The following is an 18301-nucleotide window of genomic DNA, read 5'->3' as shown; positions in this document are numbered from 1 at the left end:
CTGACTTTTTGCTTGAAAATGTCTGACGAATAAACGGTTATTCGTTCTGTTTCCTCACTCTGATTCAGGAGAGCTTCGATACGATGGATCTCTTGAGTGGTTAATGGTGGACAAGAATGTTCACGCAAGTCTTTATACCACTGGTGCAACACGTCTTCGTTCGAGATGAGACTCCAAGCTTCGTCCAGATACTCGTCCAATTTTTCTTCTTGACTCAACATCAGGCATTTATCGTGTTGAATTTGACTGGGATGATCGTTTTGACATCCATAGCAATTTTTCTTGATCAATTCCGTTATTTTGTCGACCAAGTGTTTGGCAAAACAGGAGACTAAATGGGCTTCTTGTTCTGGCCATCTCGATTTCATCATGATCACTTCTTCTTCCACAGTCTCCTCACACTCCATCTCCAAACTTTCTCCACTAGGTAAAGAGGGATAACAGTCTTCCATGGCTTTCTAATAATCTAGAATGACTTCTCTCAAACTGTTGATTTCTATCGTATTATCGAATTCGGCATACAGGATGAAGTTCACTGTTGCTGTCAGAGGATTTGCAAACTGAAGTTCCACACGAATCTGGCCAGATTTTATAGGGTGGAAATGTCCCTCGTCGCTGCCTTGGTCTGGAGTGAAATCGAAAGCCCACAAAGCATAGCCTCCGTCATAATCGTTGTACGTAATGCCGTGAGTGGTGTTGGTTCCTAACTGTCCGGTGGCTTCGTACAGGGACAAGTACGATCTCAAGTAATTTTTGTTGGCAAAGTCAGGTTCGAAAGGTCGGGTACACAAGGTCTTGCCATCACGACTGACTTCGATTTTCTTCACCTTGAAGTGTTTAAAGTTGAAAGGATTTTCATCGAAGGCTCCGTTGAAGGCTGAATTCGTGACCATACCAAGGATTAAACGTTTCGGTAACTGTCCTTGAAACAGATGATCTTCGGTTATGGATTGCAGTCCAGCTGAAATGGTGAACGTTTTCACTTCCACACGTCGTATGGGATACTTGGCGGTCGTTCTGCTCAACGTCTGACTGATGTCATTTCCCACTTTAGGTAACACTTCCACGCGCCGTACGTAGAGTCTGGCTTGTAGGATTGTGCTTTTAGGATTGCCACCTTTAGTAGCAGTTTCATCAGCCAACAAATGGAAAGCGGCACTGCTGCGATTCAGTCTCAGGCGCACATTGACACCGTTCAGCAAATATTTCTCTTGCAACCACATGTCCAAATGCAAACGATCCATCAGTTCTAAACTCTTTCCACCTAGGATTTTCTTTTGTCTTTCCTCAAAGCCGTCATTGTCTTTTTTTAATGTGTCAAACTCGTTCGCTTCGTCAGGTTCCCACAGCACACAAGCATTGAGATGAGTATCCTTGGCATCTATTCCGTACGTCAAGAGATTTTCCAGGTAGGCACGGTAAGGGTAAGTATCCATGCTACTGCTGACTAGTTTGTTATTCAAGTACAAGTCCACTGAGCTGAACAAGGAATGCATGAAATTGTTGACGGGAGCTATATTCTCAGTGTCTTCTACTGCACCATCATCCTTATCTAGAACTTGGACTTTCAGGTACAAGTAACTGCTATTCAGATCGATGTAATCTTCGGGCTGTCCTTTGATTTCAAACTCGATGGGAGCTGAGGCTGTCAATGAGGAGACGGGATGAAATTCCACCCATTGGGATTCTTGCATGGTCATCATGGTAGGGGGCATGGCAAACAGATCCAGTTCCGTCTTGGAACAAGCGCAAGACTCTCGGTGCATCATTTTTTGTTGTTGCTGTGTTTCAATAATCGAAAACGTCTAAGTCTCGAACGGTTCTTCTTTTCTTGGCCTTTCTCGCTTGAAGTCTGGTGAAAGGGTGTTTTCTTCTTCGTCGTCTCTTTCTGCCTTGTCCTTGCTGAATGCTTGACTCGGTAGCGTGCAGGGCATTTATAGGTGTCTCTCGTCGGCCCAAAATGTCTTTGCCCGTTTGCAGCAAGACATTTTTGCCTGCCCTCATGAAGGCTTCTTTAGGGTTTTGTTTGTCGATGATGACATTTTGGAGAAATTCTTTGCCTTGTGTCAGTGCTGCATCTTTCAAGGCGTGCAATCCGCGTGTCACCATCGGTTTCAACACCGGGGCCACCGAACGAAAGGCCGATTTTAACATGTCTCCTAAACCGTGTCCTCGCTGTCGAGCAACCCCTCGGTACACTGGATACATGACTTACTTACGAGTCGTGAGAGAACCGTTTTCGAAAATGGAGTTTCACCGTGACTTTTCCTTTGGTGAATGGAATATTTTGTCCCAAATCTCCTTTTATAGTAATGTTGACCGTGTCCAAATACGACTTGCTGACCGGCAAATAGTGAGGATGGACAAATTCGCGGTGGACGTGGTAAGTGTTTCCACCTTCCTCGTCAGCGTTCGTGGCAGAATCCACTTTGAAAGGAATGACACGCAGTAACGGTACGGAGGTGTGTCCCACCACGTTGTATTCCACTACATCGGAGTACACAAAGATCAAATTCAGTCCTTGGTTCAGTTCTACCGGGGAACGAAAATACTGGGCAAAAGAATCGTTGTCGAAAATGACTGATAATTCGGGTGGTGCTTTTTGTTCTCCTTTCTTCCTCAGCTCCATGTCACCGCCCAACATGTCAAACAATTCAGGACAAAATAAAATGGACACGATTTTACTCGGCTCAATTTTCATCAAGAAGCGACGAGCTGCTTTGTGGTACTCCATGGTGACCTTTTTTTGTTGGGCACTTTCCAACGCTTTCCCAAACACGGCATTAAACCTGGAGCTTATGGTGCTGACCAAATGTTGACCACTAAAATAATAGCCTGGGGGAATCAAAATCTTGTAGGTCCACGTTCGAGTTGTTTCATTATATTTTTTGAGATCATATCTGACATTACTCAAGTTCTTTTGCACTTGCTCGTCATGAACTTCCACCGTAAAAAAATTTTGATTGGGAAGGACATTGTGGACTTGGGTCGGGTGAATCATTTCCACTAAAGCCACTTCCCAATGGGCTTCGTGATCTAACGCGATGGCTTGAGGTAATTTGGCCGTGTAACAGCACAACGTGTTGTTGGGAAACACCTCCATGGAACTGTCACTGGGTAAAGTTAAGTAAAATTGGTTTTGGTGACTCATAATTCTAGAGTTCTGTGGTTGTCCGAGGGGTTACTGGACGTCAGAGGCGTGTCTCCGCCCAAAATGGGGTTCTGGTTGTGGTTGTTGTTGGAGTGGTGACTGGCACTGGCACTGGACACAACGTTCCCGTTCGAGGAGAATTTCAGGGAGGGATTGGGAAGTAGGTAACCGATGCAACTGCTCAATAAAATGGTCCACAATTGTTTGTCTCCTTGTTGCAAACTCAAATTGGCGATGGCTGCCCCGATGACACAATACACCACGAAGATTTGGCAGAAAAAGACGATTTGCGTTTTAGGCACACGTTCTCCACACCACACCCACAAGGGTTGTTTTTGTAAATCTTGCACAGAAGAACTAGGGGAAGAAGGACTGGTCGACGTAGCTGCGTCTGATGTGTGAAAGGGCATGATGGTCACTTCTTCTTTTTATAGTCGATGACTTGCGAAGCGTCGATCCAAGAATCGAAACTGGGTGGATATCCTTTCCAACGTACTTTGACTTCTTTGACACGTCGTTTGCCCACTTTACGGGTTCTGCGTTCGAGAATGCTTTCGATGTCGTACACGTCGTCTTCTTTTTTGGTGACACGTTGTAACTCGGGCAAATAAAACGTTCCTTTGAGTACTTCTCCGTTCATGTCTTCCAATTTATAGACGGCAGGATGACGACCATGTACTCGTCCAGTGACGCGAAACAGTTCGGTCGTCCAGTTAGGTAAGTAACCTTTGTCGAAAGTGCGTTTGGTTTTGCCAATGCGCACCCAATCTCCTACGGTCAACTCTCCACTTTTCTTGGGGACAGCCCTCGTCGGGGACGTACCGAACAGGCGCTCGAACACCAGCACTTCGTTGTCGGGAGTCACGTCTTGCGGGGCACGTCCGATGCTTCGATGGTAAGATTGGTTGTACGCTTGCACCAGGTGCGGTAAGATGTCGATGTACTTCAGAGTGTGGTGATGCGTAAAATATTTCCACATGCGTTCTTTCAAAGTGCGTTGAAAACGTTCCACGATGCTGGCTTTGGTTTCGGGATTCTCGGTGGTAAAAAAATGAATGTCACGTTTCTTTAATTCTTTTTGGAAAGCTTGGTTCAGAAATTCGGTGCCTTTGTCCGTTTGCCATCGAAGAGGGCGACGACCGCTTTGTTTCAACACCCGTTGCAGGGCTCGTACTAACTCGCTGCTCGATTTGGAAGTCAAGGGCACGACCCAGGCAAATTTGGAAAAGACGTCGATGACACAAAACAAATATTTGTAACCACGATTGTAGCTGGCCAAATGAGAGACATCGGCTAAATCGGCTTGCCATTGATGATCGATGCCTTCCACTCGGGTGCGACTTCTGGCAAACTTGCGTCGAATGGGTTTGTGTAAAGTGTAGGTAGCTTGTTCTTGTAACCATCGTTGCACTTGAGGTAAACGGAGACTTTTCAGTCGCGTTTTGGCAGCACGATACAATTTTTGAACTCCTGCGTAACCTGCAGGATGCGAGGGATCGTAGTAAATGCTGGCTAAGACTTTTTCCATTTTTTTGTGTTGATTGGTGTCTTAATAAGGCACCCACTCTTGGAAGAGGCTACTCTTTTTCTCTTGGGGTATTTTCTTGGATTGCAAGGCTTTGCGTGTGCGGCCAGCAATAGGTGTCGAAGAGGAGGAGGATGTCTGAGCGGGGGATATCGGTTCTTGTTTCACTTCTGTCTTCACTTCTGTCTTCACTTTCTTTTTCTCTTGTGAGGAAGAAGGGGTGGCCATCATCTTTTTAATCCATCCAATTCTGGAGGTAGGTGGTGTTGTTAACTTGCGTACTTTTTCTGGTGGAGTTTGAAACCCTTCTTCTTCTTCTTCTTTTCCTTTTTCTGTCTTGACCACCGGTACTGGTACTGGTACTGGTACTGGTACTGGTACTGGTACTGGTGATGGTGCTGGACTTTTCATCAAGGTCTTAAAATCTTTCAGAGTGGGGAGAGCTGTTTCGTCTAAAGCTTTCTGGTGAAAGAGTTGCAGTCGTTGCAAGAGTTGACCGTACTTTTGCGATTTTTCTGTTTCGGACAAATCTTGGCGATCCATCAAGGATTGCAATTCGTGTTGTAACTGGGACATCTCGCTCAAATTGGGATTGGGAGGTAAATGCGGGGTGCGTTGTTCTTGCCACCGATGGTATTCCATCCACCGTTTGTAAGGCACTAAAGCTAGTTTTCGTCCTTCCATGGGGTTGTCAGGGGTCGATTCTGAGATCTTGGGACTTCCGAGGGTCTTTTTATCTTGCTCCCACCAGTCCTCCCAACATGGTTCCCAAGACTCCTTTCAGTATGGGGCCTAGCAAGAGAGGTAAAATGCCTCCACGTTGGACCAACATCTTCTTTTTTTGACGAATGGGAATTTTCTTTTGAACCATTTTCCGAAGAACATGACGATGTTTGCCTAAGCATTGTTTCTGGTGTTTGGACAAAGGGATCGTGCCTTTCAAAACGTTCAAACAACATTCGCACACGGTATCGATGACCTCTTTGGAGGCCGTTTGAATGAGTTTTTTTCGTAGGGGTGGAGAAGCTTTCGACAGGACAGATAACAGGTCCCCATGTTTGGCTAAACGTGGTGGCAGTCCTTTCCTTTTCTTTCCTTGGGGTTTTCTGGAGGGTGACATCTTTGAGTCTTTAGGAGCACCTAAAAACACTGATACCCTACTCGGTCACAGGCCTTTTTTATACTGGAACGCGTCGCCACTGATTGTCTTTACGTTTTATCAGTTTGAGGACAGGCATGACACGTCGTGCAGGGGTACGTAACGGACTAAATCGAGCCAGTTCTTGTTTGGACAAATCCAGTAAACTTTGTAACATGCCCGATCTTTCTTGGACTTTGATTTTGGGAGAAGGTACTTTGTGAGCAGCAGCCACTGCCGCTAAATGGGAAGGTCCTGCCACTGGGGAAGTTCTTTTGGGGGTCATCAACGGAGAAGTTCTTGGTGTGATCAACGTCTCCAAGTACTCTTCAGTTCCTGGTGACATCAACGGAGAAGTGGACAAACGTGAGGCTGCCGGAGACGCAGTCACCGCTGTGGCAGGTCGTGGCTTGCGAGTGTAAGGTTGCGTCCTGGCCGAAGTGCCTCTCTTGCGACTAGTTTTCTTCTTCTGTGGACTTTTCTTTTTCTGAGGACTTTTTCTCTGTTTCTTTTTCTGGGGGCTTCTTTTCTTTTTCCGGGGTGATGGTGGTGGTGTCTGGTAAGAGGAGGGTCCTGCCACTGGAGAAGTTATTCTTCTTGGGGACTTGGTCTTTTTCTTTTTCTTCTTGGGGCTTCGTTGAACTTTTGTCTTGGGGATAACTTTGGGGGCATTAGGATCCCATCTTAAGAGTGAGCGAATGATGACCCCTCCTAGAGTACCGCTCCCTCCAGGTTTCAAAATGATTTGTTTTTTGGTTTGAGTGTCAATGCGGGGATCGGCCAGTTGGACCAAAGCGACTTTGTTTCGATCGAAAAAGCGTTGGGTTTGATGAGGAATCTGAATGATTCCTTGGAGTAATTGACGTGCCGTCACCGTGAACCATCGTAAGACTTCTTTGAGACTAGCTTCTAAGACAGGAGCTCGTGTTTGTGGATCTTTTTCTCGGCTGATGCCATACAAGGCACGAATCAATTTGACGGGAAGATGTGACTGAAGGGACGTCATGTTCACACTGTGTGAGACAGACGAAAAAGGGTCTGAGGTTTTTATAGATTTTTTTCATGGGAGGAGTGAAATGAAGTCGAGGACGGAGACGTGTACAGGACAGGTCCTCCGTCTTGGCACCAGTGGTGAAACAAGTGGGTACGAAATCGCAAATCCTCGGGGGTCGTAGGTTTCAAATCGACGAGTAAATAGGCGTGTGGCGTTTGAGTGGCATCGTCGTACGCCTGAGTCAGCCAAGGCGTTCCTAACTGTTTGGCTAAGACTTGCACTTGCGATTTATCTCGAGGGCTTTTAAACAAGACTACGTAATGCGCATTGAGACTGATGGTGCGATGGGCTTTACTTTGTTGAAACAAATTTTGGGTGATGTAAACGACACTGGCATTACGGTGATGCCCTTTGCGCGTAAACCACAATTTAATTTCTTCTTCGTCTTCTCCTAACATGTCGTCGAAAATGACCAAATGGGTTAGACGGGAGTCAGAGACGATGCCATCGTCTTCTTTAGGAATGCCTTCCACAAACACGATGGAATCGCCTTGACTTTCTCGCAAGAGGCTGTACGCCGATTGCCACTCTTTGTAACACCACACGATCCGTTGAGGTGGCCGATCGATCAAATGATGTTTATGTTCGATCAAACGTTTGACGAATTCGGTTTTGCCTGAACCGCTAGGTCCAGCAATGAGCATGTTAAAGGGATGGCGAAGATACAAAGCCTCCCAACTGGCACGATATAAGTGTTCGTCGATGACTTTGACAGTAGAGGAAGAGGGAGCAGAGACAGCAGAGGTAGTCATGGTATGAGAAATGTCACTTGTGACACGAAAAAACAAACAAGACAAGAGTTTATATACTTTTTCAGAACACGTTTATTGAATGTTTCAAATATGAACACGAAAGACAAAAATACATACAACCCAAATAGTGATGTACAGGAATATAAAACACAGCAAAGCGATCAAAGTGGAATATAAACAAGTGTCTGTACAACATGTTTTGGTTAACCAAGATGTCCTAGGGACAGTGTGTAATGTTCTTACAGTTTCTACATGAGGTATTGTCACACAAGTGTCCTCCCGGAATGACCTTTCAGGCATGTCCATGACAGTCCTGTCCTGAAGCGAGTGGTTGTTCTCGGTGACGGGTTCTTCTGGCACCGTCACTAACACGGGTTGAAAAGTAACTTTTTTCCTTGAACAACTCTTGTGCATACTGGGTCACTTCTTGGGTCCAAACCTCAAAACCCCCCTTTTTCCAATCACGAACATCTGTCCAATGAGGGTGTAAGTCACAAGCTACACACACATCGTCATACACGTCTTGGGTCGCTAAAAGTTGACGAATCTTTTTTTCCTGTTGAGGTCGAGAAGTATCCAGATGAAAACGCAAGGCTTTGAACAAAAGGAGTTTTTCGTGACCATTTAAGGCCATGGAGGTGGTAAGTACTGATCGTAAAGAGTCCACAAAGAATCGGCTGGTAAACGAAATCCCAGAAAACAAGTCACTAAGACACACACCACTTGTCGTCCCAAATTGAATGGATAAAGTTCTTGTAATAATTGATGGTAATGATCCACGGTTTGAATATGGTCATTGAGTTCCTTCCACGGAATCTGTTGGATGACATACGACATAAGTCGTGGCATAACTGCCTGTTTTTATAGTCTCTTTGTTTCGAAAAGAATACACGTACTTTCTAGCCAGTGATGTTCGTTTTCCAGTGGGGAATGTAAATCTTGCATACTGTAACCGAAACGTCAGAGTTCGATTAGAAGTTTCCTCTTCCGCTAAGTAGATTCCACGTAAAATATGTTGGTAATCCTTTACCTCGTCTTCCTCAATGGGTTGCTCTAGGTGAATCTCGAAGTAACCAAAATGATCAACACGTGAATCATCGGGGGCCTGGAAGTATTGAACAAGGTCTGACCACTGAAACAATTTCTGACGAATCAGTTCTCTTATACCCTTCAGGTACCAGTGGTTAAAGATCTGGTGACGTAACGGATGCAATTGTTCTTTACGTTTCACTTGTATTTTGACCAGCTCTCGGTAAATGCGTTCTCTAAACTCCACAGGCAAAGCACGAATGTTCTCTTGTAAAGTATCCATGAATAGGTCATACTAAATCCTCTTTGGTCTGACACAAGAAATGTACTCTTTGCACAAACATGGTTTCACTTCAGTGTCGAATTTAAATCGTTGAGTCACTAATCTACACATTACAATTCGTTCAGAAGTTTCCTCTTTCACCAAGTTGACATTGTGTTCAAGATGTTGGTAATTCGTTAACTCTTCCTCTGGAATTCGATGCAGTACGTTTACAATGTAGTAGATAGAATCGTCAATACCAAACCATTCCTTTTTATAACCAGGAGGTCGTTGATCAATGTCTGTCCAATGGAACACTTTCAACTCAATCAGTCCTTGTATAGCCTTCAGGTACCAGTGGTTCAAACACCGGTGACGTAACGGATGCAATTGTTCTTTACGTTTCACTTGTATTTTGACCAGTTCTCGATAAATGCGTTCTCTCAACTCCACAGGCAAAGCACGAATGTTCTCTTGTAAAGTATCCATGAACAAATTATTATGGTAAGAAGTTACTTCAATGTCTCGGTCCCACTAAGGGTAAGTAATGACAATTCGGTGACCATCGAGCATGTTCAACGTAGGCCGAATCTTGCGGTTCCCAGTGGTGAAGTGACACACCACAACTGAAGCACTTGACTTTATCTCCTTCGCCCAAGTAGAAAAATCCGGCTCTGGCTAATTCTTCGGGGGTCGGTCCTCCCAGATACTTTGGCCATTTTCCTTTGAACGATTGAAGACGATTTTCAAAGTCGCAGTATTCCGACGAACGCACAGGAAACGAATATTCGTTTTTCACAGGTTCGTTTCGATGAGGGTTGAGTGACATGGGTAGGAGTTTGCTCAGGGCTGGATGACATCCGTAGGGAGGTAGACGTGAAGGTCGACATTCCCCTTTAAAACGAAACCCAGTAAAATGTCCAAGAGGACGAGCGGCATCGCTTTCGCATCCCTCAGGTTTGACACGCACAGCATCACTTTCCATGACAGGGGCAGTGAGAACAAAGTTCCCATGATGCTTTACGGCATCGCTCAGGTCACAACGTACAGCATCGGTCCCATCGCAAGGCTCACAATCGCACTCGTCTGCAAACTCCGTTACGCAATTACAATGGTAACCACATGGACAATCGCAGTTTCCTTCCGGACATTTTCCGTCGCAATGCATGGGTCTTATCCATCCAGTATTAGTCACACTAGAGGAAGATACAACTTTTTTACAATCCCCAAACTGAAACGATGTCTTTTTCAAAGTATTCATCTTGTTCGCTCGGTCTTGGTAGTCACAATGAACTATCGATCTTGACCATAGCCCCTTTTTCTACTAGTCTCAATGCAGTCTCCAGCTTGTACATCTTTCCTTTTTTACGTTTTTTATGTCTTGTTTCGGAAGGTACCGTCTCTAAGGTACCGTCAACATTGTACCGTAGTGTGATGGGTGGAAAGGCCATAGAAAGGTAAGGGCAGTGCGGAGACCATCGAGTATGTTCCAGAATAGCTGAATCTTTATAGATACATAGATCCATTCGTAACTTCAGTCCGCAAGCGAAACACTGTACCTCGTATCCCAATCCTGACTCAGGTCCCAAGTAGACAAATCCTGTTCTAGCTAAAACATGCGAAGAAGGTAATCCTTCCCTATCCGTAGGCCATTTCTGAAACGTGTCCAATCGACGGGCACAATCACAATAGTCAGGTAAGAAGACTGGAAAATGGTAGGGTTTGAACTTGGAGTTCTCATCGGGTTTCTCACTCGATTCTTGCTGTGGCGAAGTCATCTTTCTGGTGGGGTAACTATCCTCTTACAACCAATGTTTTATACCAACGTGTCCATACGGTAAGGTGAAATGATTGGGAAGTCGAACTCGCTTCTGGTACACGATTTGATAAACTTTTTCCAAGGGTCGACTGACGATGTGGTGAGTGGGTAAACGTACAATCTTGTTCGGTTGGTGAGTGGTCACTTTAAAGTTTCCATCCTCTCCCGATTGCAAGGCTTCTTTCAATACCCCAAAGTTGACCACTCGACTGGTACGATAATTCAGAGTCAGTCCTTTCACTTTGCACGTCGTGTGCACTTCTCCTTGTTTGTCACGGTATTCGTAGCCGTAATTTTTGGGACCGCCACTGACGAAACTTAGAATCTTGTCGTCGGGATGCTCGTCTGTCCAGGCTCCTAAACGGTCTCCTTCGATGCTAGGGTGATGTTGAATCGGGTGATGGATGTAAATGCAACTGTCCGTGTCAAAGTACAGGACGCGTTCTTCTAACAGTTCTAAAGCTTCGTACAATTTTAAGCGAGCATGGGCTGTCACGTAAGCCGTAATGATGACATTTCCAAAAGGGTCGTCTTGTACAAAGTCCAGATCTTCTTCGTAATTGACCAAGATCAAATTCTCTCGAACGACGTCCACGTGTTTCATGTATTTGGTTTTGTCGTGAATCATCTGGAAGTAGCGGGAAGGTTCTGTCAAATATTCCGTCTTGGGTAAACACGGTCGTTGTGCCATTTTACCCCACAAGCAATTTAACATCACTTTGGCAAACGATCGCCTGCCTTCGTTTTTCTCGATGTGGTCTAAAGTGATGCCTTCTTGTTCGTAGTATTTCTCTTTAAATTGTATTTGGTCTTCGGGAGTGTGACACCAGGAAGGATAGCCGCTGGCTTCTTGCTTCAGTTTCAAAAAGGCATCCACGTAGTCGGCGAAAATGCCTTTCTGCGTGGGGTCACCCTTGCGGTATTGTTGTGTCTTGGGAAAATGGCAAATTTCGTACACTTCTAACAGTTGGTATCCCATGTCCAGAGCTTTGAACAATTCTACGCTGACCCAGGTTCCCGTCAAGGCCCGTTCTTCCTGGCTGTGATGGCAAGGTTGGTCTTGGTTGCACGTTTCGGCACAAGTACGGCACAAGGGAAACATCAGTTTGCCTTGACAATGGTGAGGTAAGACGGGATGGTACAGGTTCGTGGGAGGCAAAACTTTACACTTGATCAAGCCTTCGTATTGTCGAATGTTTTTCAGGTCGATGTGTTCCGTCAGCAATTGCGGGTGCCCTACAGGAAAGCGACAATATTTGCACACGTAGGGATACAGCGAACACACGTCCAAGTATTTGATTTCTTCTCCTTTCTCTTCGTCGGCTTGGTACAGCAAGCAGGTGGCATTGGTCCTTCCTCCGTACAAACTATCCCTCGGGTTCAGCGGGTCCATGAACTGGTAACTTTCCACGAGGCGTTTAAACTCGGGATCGGTTTTCGTACGGTGATCGTACTCGTGTTCCCACATTTCCACCACTTGGTATCCTTCCTGTTCCAACTTTAGGCGTCGCTGACAAGTGTCCTGGTACAAGTCTTCCATGGTTCGTTGTAAAAACTGATTTTTAGTGCTACGATCAGGGTAACAGACGGGACATCCGTGAAATAAGCAACCGTTAAACTCGTACACGATCTTGGGGTTTTCTAAGTCCCAGCCATCGACCGAATACGTTCCGATGGTCTTTTCGCCTCCTCCGTTGCGGGCATGCTGAATCCACTTGTCTTCCTTGTCGCACAAGTAATGTAACCAGCGTAGGGCTTTGACCGAGTATTGACGTTTGACAAAGTGGGTCGTTTGAGGACTGATGACAGCCACGGTCTTTTCAGGCATGAATCGTTGGCGGTACACTAAGGAACACGCTTTGGCAATGGTGCAAGCTTCTTTCAAAGGATCGACCCCTCCGTGTTCCATGAACAGTTCTCGAAATTTTCCACAGCAACGCCGTAAAATGTCCACGTCGGAACGACAATACTTTAGCATTTCTTCCTGAAAGTCGAAAGGGTCCGAGGCGTGAATCTGGTACCAAGCGTAGAAAGCTTCTCGTTGTTCGGTACGCATGTTGTCGGGGTCGTAATAGTGAGCCTCTGGTAAATGGGGTAGAACGGCGTGTTGGTTGGCTTCCGTATTGAAAAAGTGTGGAAAGTACCCTTTAGCCATTTCTGTCATTCCAAACGTTTTAGGCATTCGACTCAAAGGCATGGCCAAATAGCTCATCGAATCTTTAAACTGTACTTGTCCCACTTGCATGAAAATGATTTTGGCTCCGTTCAAAGTCACTTTAGGACGCTCGGTGCCTTGTTCCGTATAGTATCTGAGAAGAAACTGTCCATCGTATCCGGAGAAATTGTGAGCCATCACCGTGGCATGGCGATGACAATCTCGGTAACGTTCGATGTCCTCTTGGCTCCATGTCTTGTCGACGGGGTCTAAGACCCATTGGGCAAAATCGGCTAACGTGTTTGGTCCCCGAAAGATTTTTTCACGCCCTCCGGGAATCTTGCTGCAGTGAGGGCAATGACTGAAGATAGGTTCTTGAATGCACTTCTCGCACGCTCGATGAGCCACGCAGAAATTAGGAATGTGAATGCCGGTTTCTTGCATGCATTCGAAATCGAAAAAGATGAAATTGCCTTTCTTCTTGTGACCATCCTCTTTCTCTGGTGGGGGTTGGTATTTCTGCACGTAACATTCGTGTTCCAAGTCCACGATGTGGTGACAAATGTGACATTTTTTCTTTCCTGAACATACGTGTGCCTTGGTATTATTGGTACGTATGCCTTGTCCACACGTAGGGCACAATCTCAGCAGTTGACAAGCGCATTTCTTCTGTGAACCTTGCGTCTTCAAATGTTGTTGGTAACAGGTAGGGCTGACAAACGTGCGCAGACAAGTGGAACAAGGCACTGGTTCTTCGCTCAGACAGGGTGGAGAGGCCAAACATCCTGAGCATTTCCATCCACAATGTTTGTGTTGCTCTCGATTATTATAACCATAGTCACATTTCTCACAATAATAAACATATCGCAGGAATCCAGTGATACTGGTAATGGTATCGAAATGTTCATCGTGATAATAGACATGAATGTATTTTCCGTCCTTAAAGTCTTGGCCTCGAAACAACAGAGGTCCGCGCACTTCTTGAGGGTGCACTTTCAAGGTGTATCGTGGAGCTAGGGCATCTTGCAATTTTTGCATCTCGGGAATGCCGCAGGGTGTGTCTTTGGACAGTCCGGCTTGTTGTAACAGGAGTTCTGCTTCATTTCGTTGTTTGGCTCGGTCGGAACGTTGAATAGTTTTCCAGGTTCTTTTCCATTCTACCGTGTCGTTCTTGTTGGCATAGGTTCGTCCCACCACGATGGCACGGGCTAAACACATCTGGTCTTGAGGGTTGTGAATTCGGACGAGACTTGTTTTGGTGTTGCGAAGGTCGTCCACCAATAACATCTTTTTGCGTCCTGTCCCTTGAGGAGGAGAGACGTGGGTCATGTCCAGTGTAGCTTTACCATCGGTGATGTCAAACTGATCATTAGATTGTTGTACGTGTTGAATCTTGTCCATGACTTTGGAAGCAGTCAATTCTGCAGGGGTGCTAAACTCGATCCAAACAGGGGATTTCAAACCGTCGTGTTGTATGGAAAGTCTCAAGCGATCGTCTTCTTTGGGTTGACATTGTCGCTTGAGTGCAGTGAGCAAAGAATCCCACACCTCGGTGATGAACACTTCTGCTTTCTCTAACGGCACTTCAGCCTTGAAATCTTTAAACTTCACCGTGTATTTGTAAGCCGTAGTTCTAAATTTTCTAGAGGAGCGCTTTTCCGTCTCTCGAATGGAATAATACTTTTCAGGGTTGACTAAGGGTGATGAACTTGGTTTAGAGGGTTCGGATTCTGGTTCACTCATGTCCTCTTCAAAATCACTGGCATGAATTTGTGCCAAGATTTCAGCCCTGGTACGAGGCGATAGATCACGTTTCTGCCTCTTACTTTCTTCTTCTTTCTTCTCGAATGAATGGGATCGTTTCATCTTGAAAGCAAAAAGTCAAATGACTCAAGTTCAAACACCATAAACTACTTTATAGTCATAGCAGACCAGCGTATATAAAAAGGGTGTGTGTCTTGTCCTTTCACTATTCATTTCACTCTCAAGCCGAGCACAACGATGGAAGAGACTAACCAGATGGAACGTTTCGTCAGAGCTTTGCGAGGGGTCATTAGAAAATTCTCTTCAGACCAGCCTACGGACTACTCTCCTTCCTTTAGAGATAAAAGTCAAGATACTTGCTATATCTGTCAGAAGAAAGGGCATTGGTCTTCAGAGTGTCCAGACCGTCAAAAAAGAAAAAAAACAGGGGATAAAAGTCAAGATACCTGTTATTATTGTAAAGAAAAAGGACATTGGTCTCCAGATTGCCCCAAAAAGAAACAAGAGGAGTCAGAAGAAAAGAGGAATTCTTCAGAAGAAGAGAGGGATTCTTCAGAGGAAGAAGAGGAAGAAAAAAGACAATTCTATTTAAATGAGGCAAAGAAACACGAGAAGAAAAGAAGAAGGGAAGAAAGCGAGGAGAAAGAAGAAGAGGAAAAGAGTGTAACGGTGAAGAAATTCAAAAAACAGAGAGGCTAAACAAGGAGAAATCAATGAACTTTTGATTAAAGTGTTGTGTTGTGAATTGTGAATTGGATTGTAAAAAATGGAGAAAAGAATAAATGAATGATATAAGGTAAGAGTCTTTGAGTTGTGATTTTAAAATAAGAAGCTACACTCACGCACTCATACACAGACACGTACTATAAGGGTAACATGGGTGGGGTTTATTTTTTTTTTTGAGTTATTGGCAAATTGAAATTGTATTTCTTTTCGAGAAATGTGGGTGGCCCTGAAAAGGGCCTTTTTCTTCATGGTGTAGGGGTGAGTTTAAGCAATCAGCTTTAACTGCCTTATGCCTTTGCCACGGCCAAGGCCTACTTCTGGACTGCGTAATGTTGATGATGATGATGATAATGATTGGGTTGAAATCACTAAGGGTGGTACGGTAGGCTTAGTCACAGGGTTGACGTGTTTGGCTCGGGAAGGTCGTATTCTCTTCGGTCGTGATAAAGAAGTCTGATACATTTGTTTCAGACTTCTTAACTCCGCTAAAATGTCCAACAGTACCGTGACCGTTTGATTTTCACCCTCTTGTTTCTTTGCTGCTACTTCTTCTTGCTGTTGCTGCTGTTGTTTTTTTCTTACCTCTTCTTCTTGTTGCTGTTGCTGTAGGAGAAAAGCTTGTTCCGCTTCCTTTTGTCGTTGTATAAATTTCTCCAATTCTTCTTTCTGTCTCTGTCTAAAATTTTCCACTTGCGGTAATGAAGAAGGTAACGCAGGTTCCGGAACAAATTCTTGCGAAGAGAGAAAATCCACAAAATCCCAATTCACCTCTTCTGAAAGTAAGTCCGAGTTCCCTTGGGCAGTCTCCCCTGCTGGTGCACCCCAATGGATCGTTTTCTGAGTTTCCGTCATGTTGAATGACTGTCGCATAGATTGACTGCACACAAGCGCTAGCAGATCTATATTGACTACGTGACGTCACAGACTGCTCTCTTCGGATTGGATGCGGCTGGCTGAATTTTGTAACGCGTGTTTGGATTGGTGAATGAACTCAATCCGTTTCAATCCTACCTGTACCTATAAATAAGCGCCGTTGACTGCATTGATTCACCTGTTCTCGTCGCTTCAAGATGTGGACCACAGTTGAGTCATCCACCCTTGTGTCTTCCATGATGTTTCGGACAGACTTGCTCATGTATGTCCGATCGAAGTGGACCGTTGTCCACAGGACAAACACCAGCCTGTGGATACGTAGGATCACATTTGAAAGACAAGGATGCCTAAAAAGAGTGCTGATGTACGGACCAACAGTGAGACGTAGCCTAAGAACAAGAAGAAGACCAATGCGGTGCCATTTATGTTAATGAATAGATTAACATAAAACCCAAAGGCCCTTTTCAGGGCCAGCCATATTTCTCGAAAAGAGATAGTCTTTGAATTGCCTACCCCTTTTTAAAAAAAAATTTTTTTAAAAAATTTTTAAAAAAATCCCATGTTCAATTTCCCTTGTCGCTAGAGTGACCCAGGGTTTTTTCCCATGTTAATTCCCCTTGTCGCTAGAGTGACCCACGATTTTTCTCCATGTTAAATTTCCATTGTCGCTAGAGTGACCCAGGGGTCTCTGTAATGCTAATTCCCATTGTCGCTAGGGTGACCCCTTTCACTACTTATGTGTCTTTGTGACATACATCCGTTCCACATTTAGTTCTAGTTATGATATTGCTTTGTTATGTACCAGAACATCGGCATATAGTGCAATCAGTAATAACGTACGAAATATAACCAATGACTATGAATGCCTTACCACAGCTGAACTAATCGCAACAACTAACTTCACGAGCATTTGTACGAACAAACAAGGTCAGCGTACGTACGGACGGACTAAGGGCAACAATATATACTGCTAACACATGTCGTTATAAGGCATACCAAATACTTACTATCCTCTCCCTCCATAGTAAAGGTTATAATCCACCGCAAGAAGGATTATTACAGGTATAAGCGGCGTCCCTACAAATGACACAAATTATATATATATATATATATACATACATACATACATACGTCAAAAGTCATATGGAAAAAAAGGATTTTTGTTTCTTTTTGTGTTGGCAATATTTTATTCTATTCCGAAAATAGATGCTACTCTCAAGATTCGATTGCCTGTTAATTTTACTTTACAATCTACACTAATCAATCCCTATTTAGCTATCGTTTCCAGATTTGATTCTGATTTTCTGATTGTGATTCTAGTTAAAATCGCCACTAGACAATTTAATAGCATATGTAATTAAGAGTTTTTCTTAAAAATGTGTAGCATTTAACAGGGAATATACAATATAACGATACTCTATGAGTGACACAGAATATTGAATAGTAACAGGTCACGCAGATTCAGTCACTGACAATCTGCATGATTCATCTGAAAAACTAATTATATAAACATTAATACCTGAAACTTGTTTTTTCTTGTTTGGGGTCCATTTTACGCATTCTTGCTGGCGGCTTCCCATTAACTACATGAATGCATACCAGAGGGTCATCGACCATGACAAATATCAAGATCGGTTCATAATGAGAGAGAAATTAAAGGAGGGAGAGTGAGAAGGAAACGAGGGGGGGGGGGAATGAGAAAGACCTAAATATAGAAATAAAGGTCTGTAAAGCATATATAAGGACAGATATATTTCCTAAATGGAAAACAAAAATAGTTCCAACCAAACGTGATGTCACCTCTGTGGCAATAAAAGTGGCATGGCTACTTTGGTGATAGACTTTTCTCGCACTGTTATATTTCATTATCTCATTGTGAAATGTATATAACACTGTTATATTTCAATATTTCATTGTGAAATGTATATAACACTGTTATATTTCAATATCTCTTTGTGAAATGTATATAACACTGTTATATTTCAATATCTCATTGTGAAATGTATATAACACTGTTATATTTTACTATCTCATTGTGAAATGTATATAACAC

At 44.1% G+C, this 18301-nt stretch overlaps 1 protein-coding gene across 1 annotated transcript in view; it reads right to left on the bottom strand.

Moving 5' to 3' along the window:
- LOC149789684 (uncharacterized) overlaps positions 1 to 18301 on the bottom strand; it is a 122885-nt gene that overhangs the window by 12399 nt on the left and 92185 nt on the right. Inside the window, exon 23 of the mRNA XM_089971700.1 lies at positions 17256 to 17325. Coding sequence (XP_089827826.1) covers positions 17256 to 17325 — 70 coding nt within the window. The remainder of the gene's footprint in view (positions 1 to 17255; positions 17326 to 18301) is intronic.

This window comes from Sinohyriopsis cumingii, chromosome 10 (genome assembly GCF_028554795.1).
Source record: "Sinohyriopsis cumingii isolate HCF-2022 chromosome 10, ASM2855479v2, whole genome shotgun sequence".
NCBI lineage: Eukaryota > Metazoa > Mollusca > Bivalvia > Unionida > Unionidae > Sinohyriopsis > Sinohyriopsis cumingii.
Note: the sequence above shows the minus strand (reverse complement) of the source record. Positions and strands in the feature narration are given on the sequence as shown.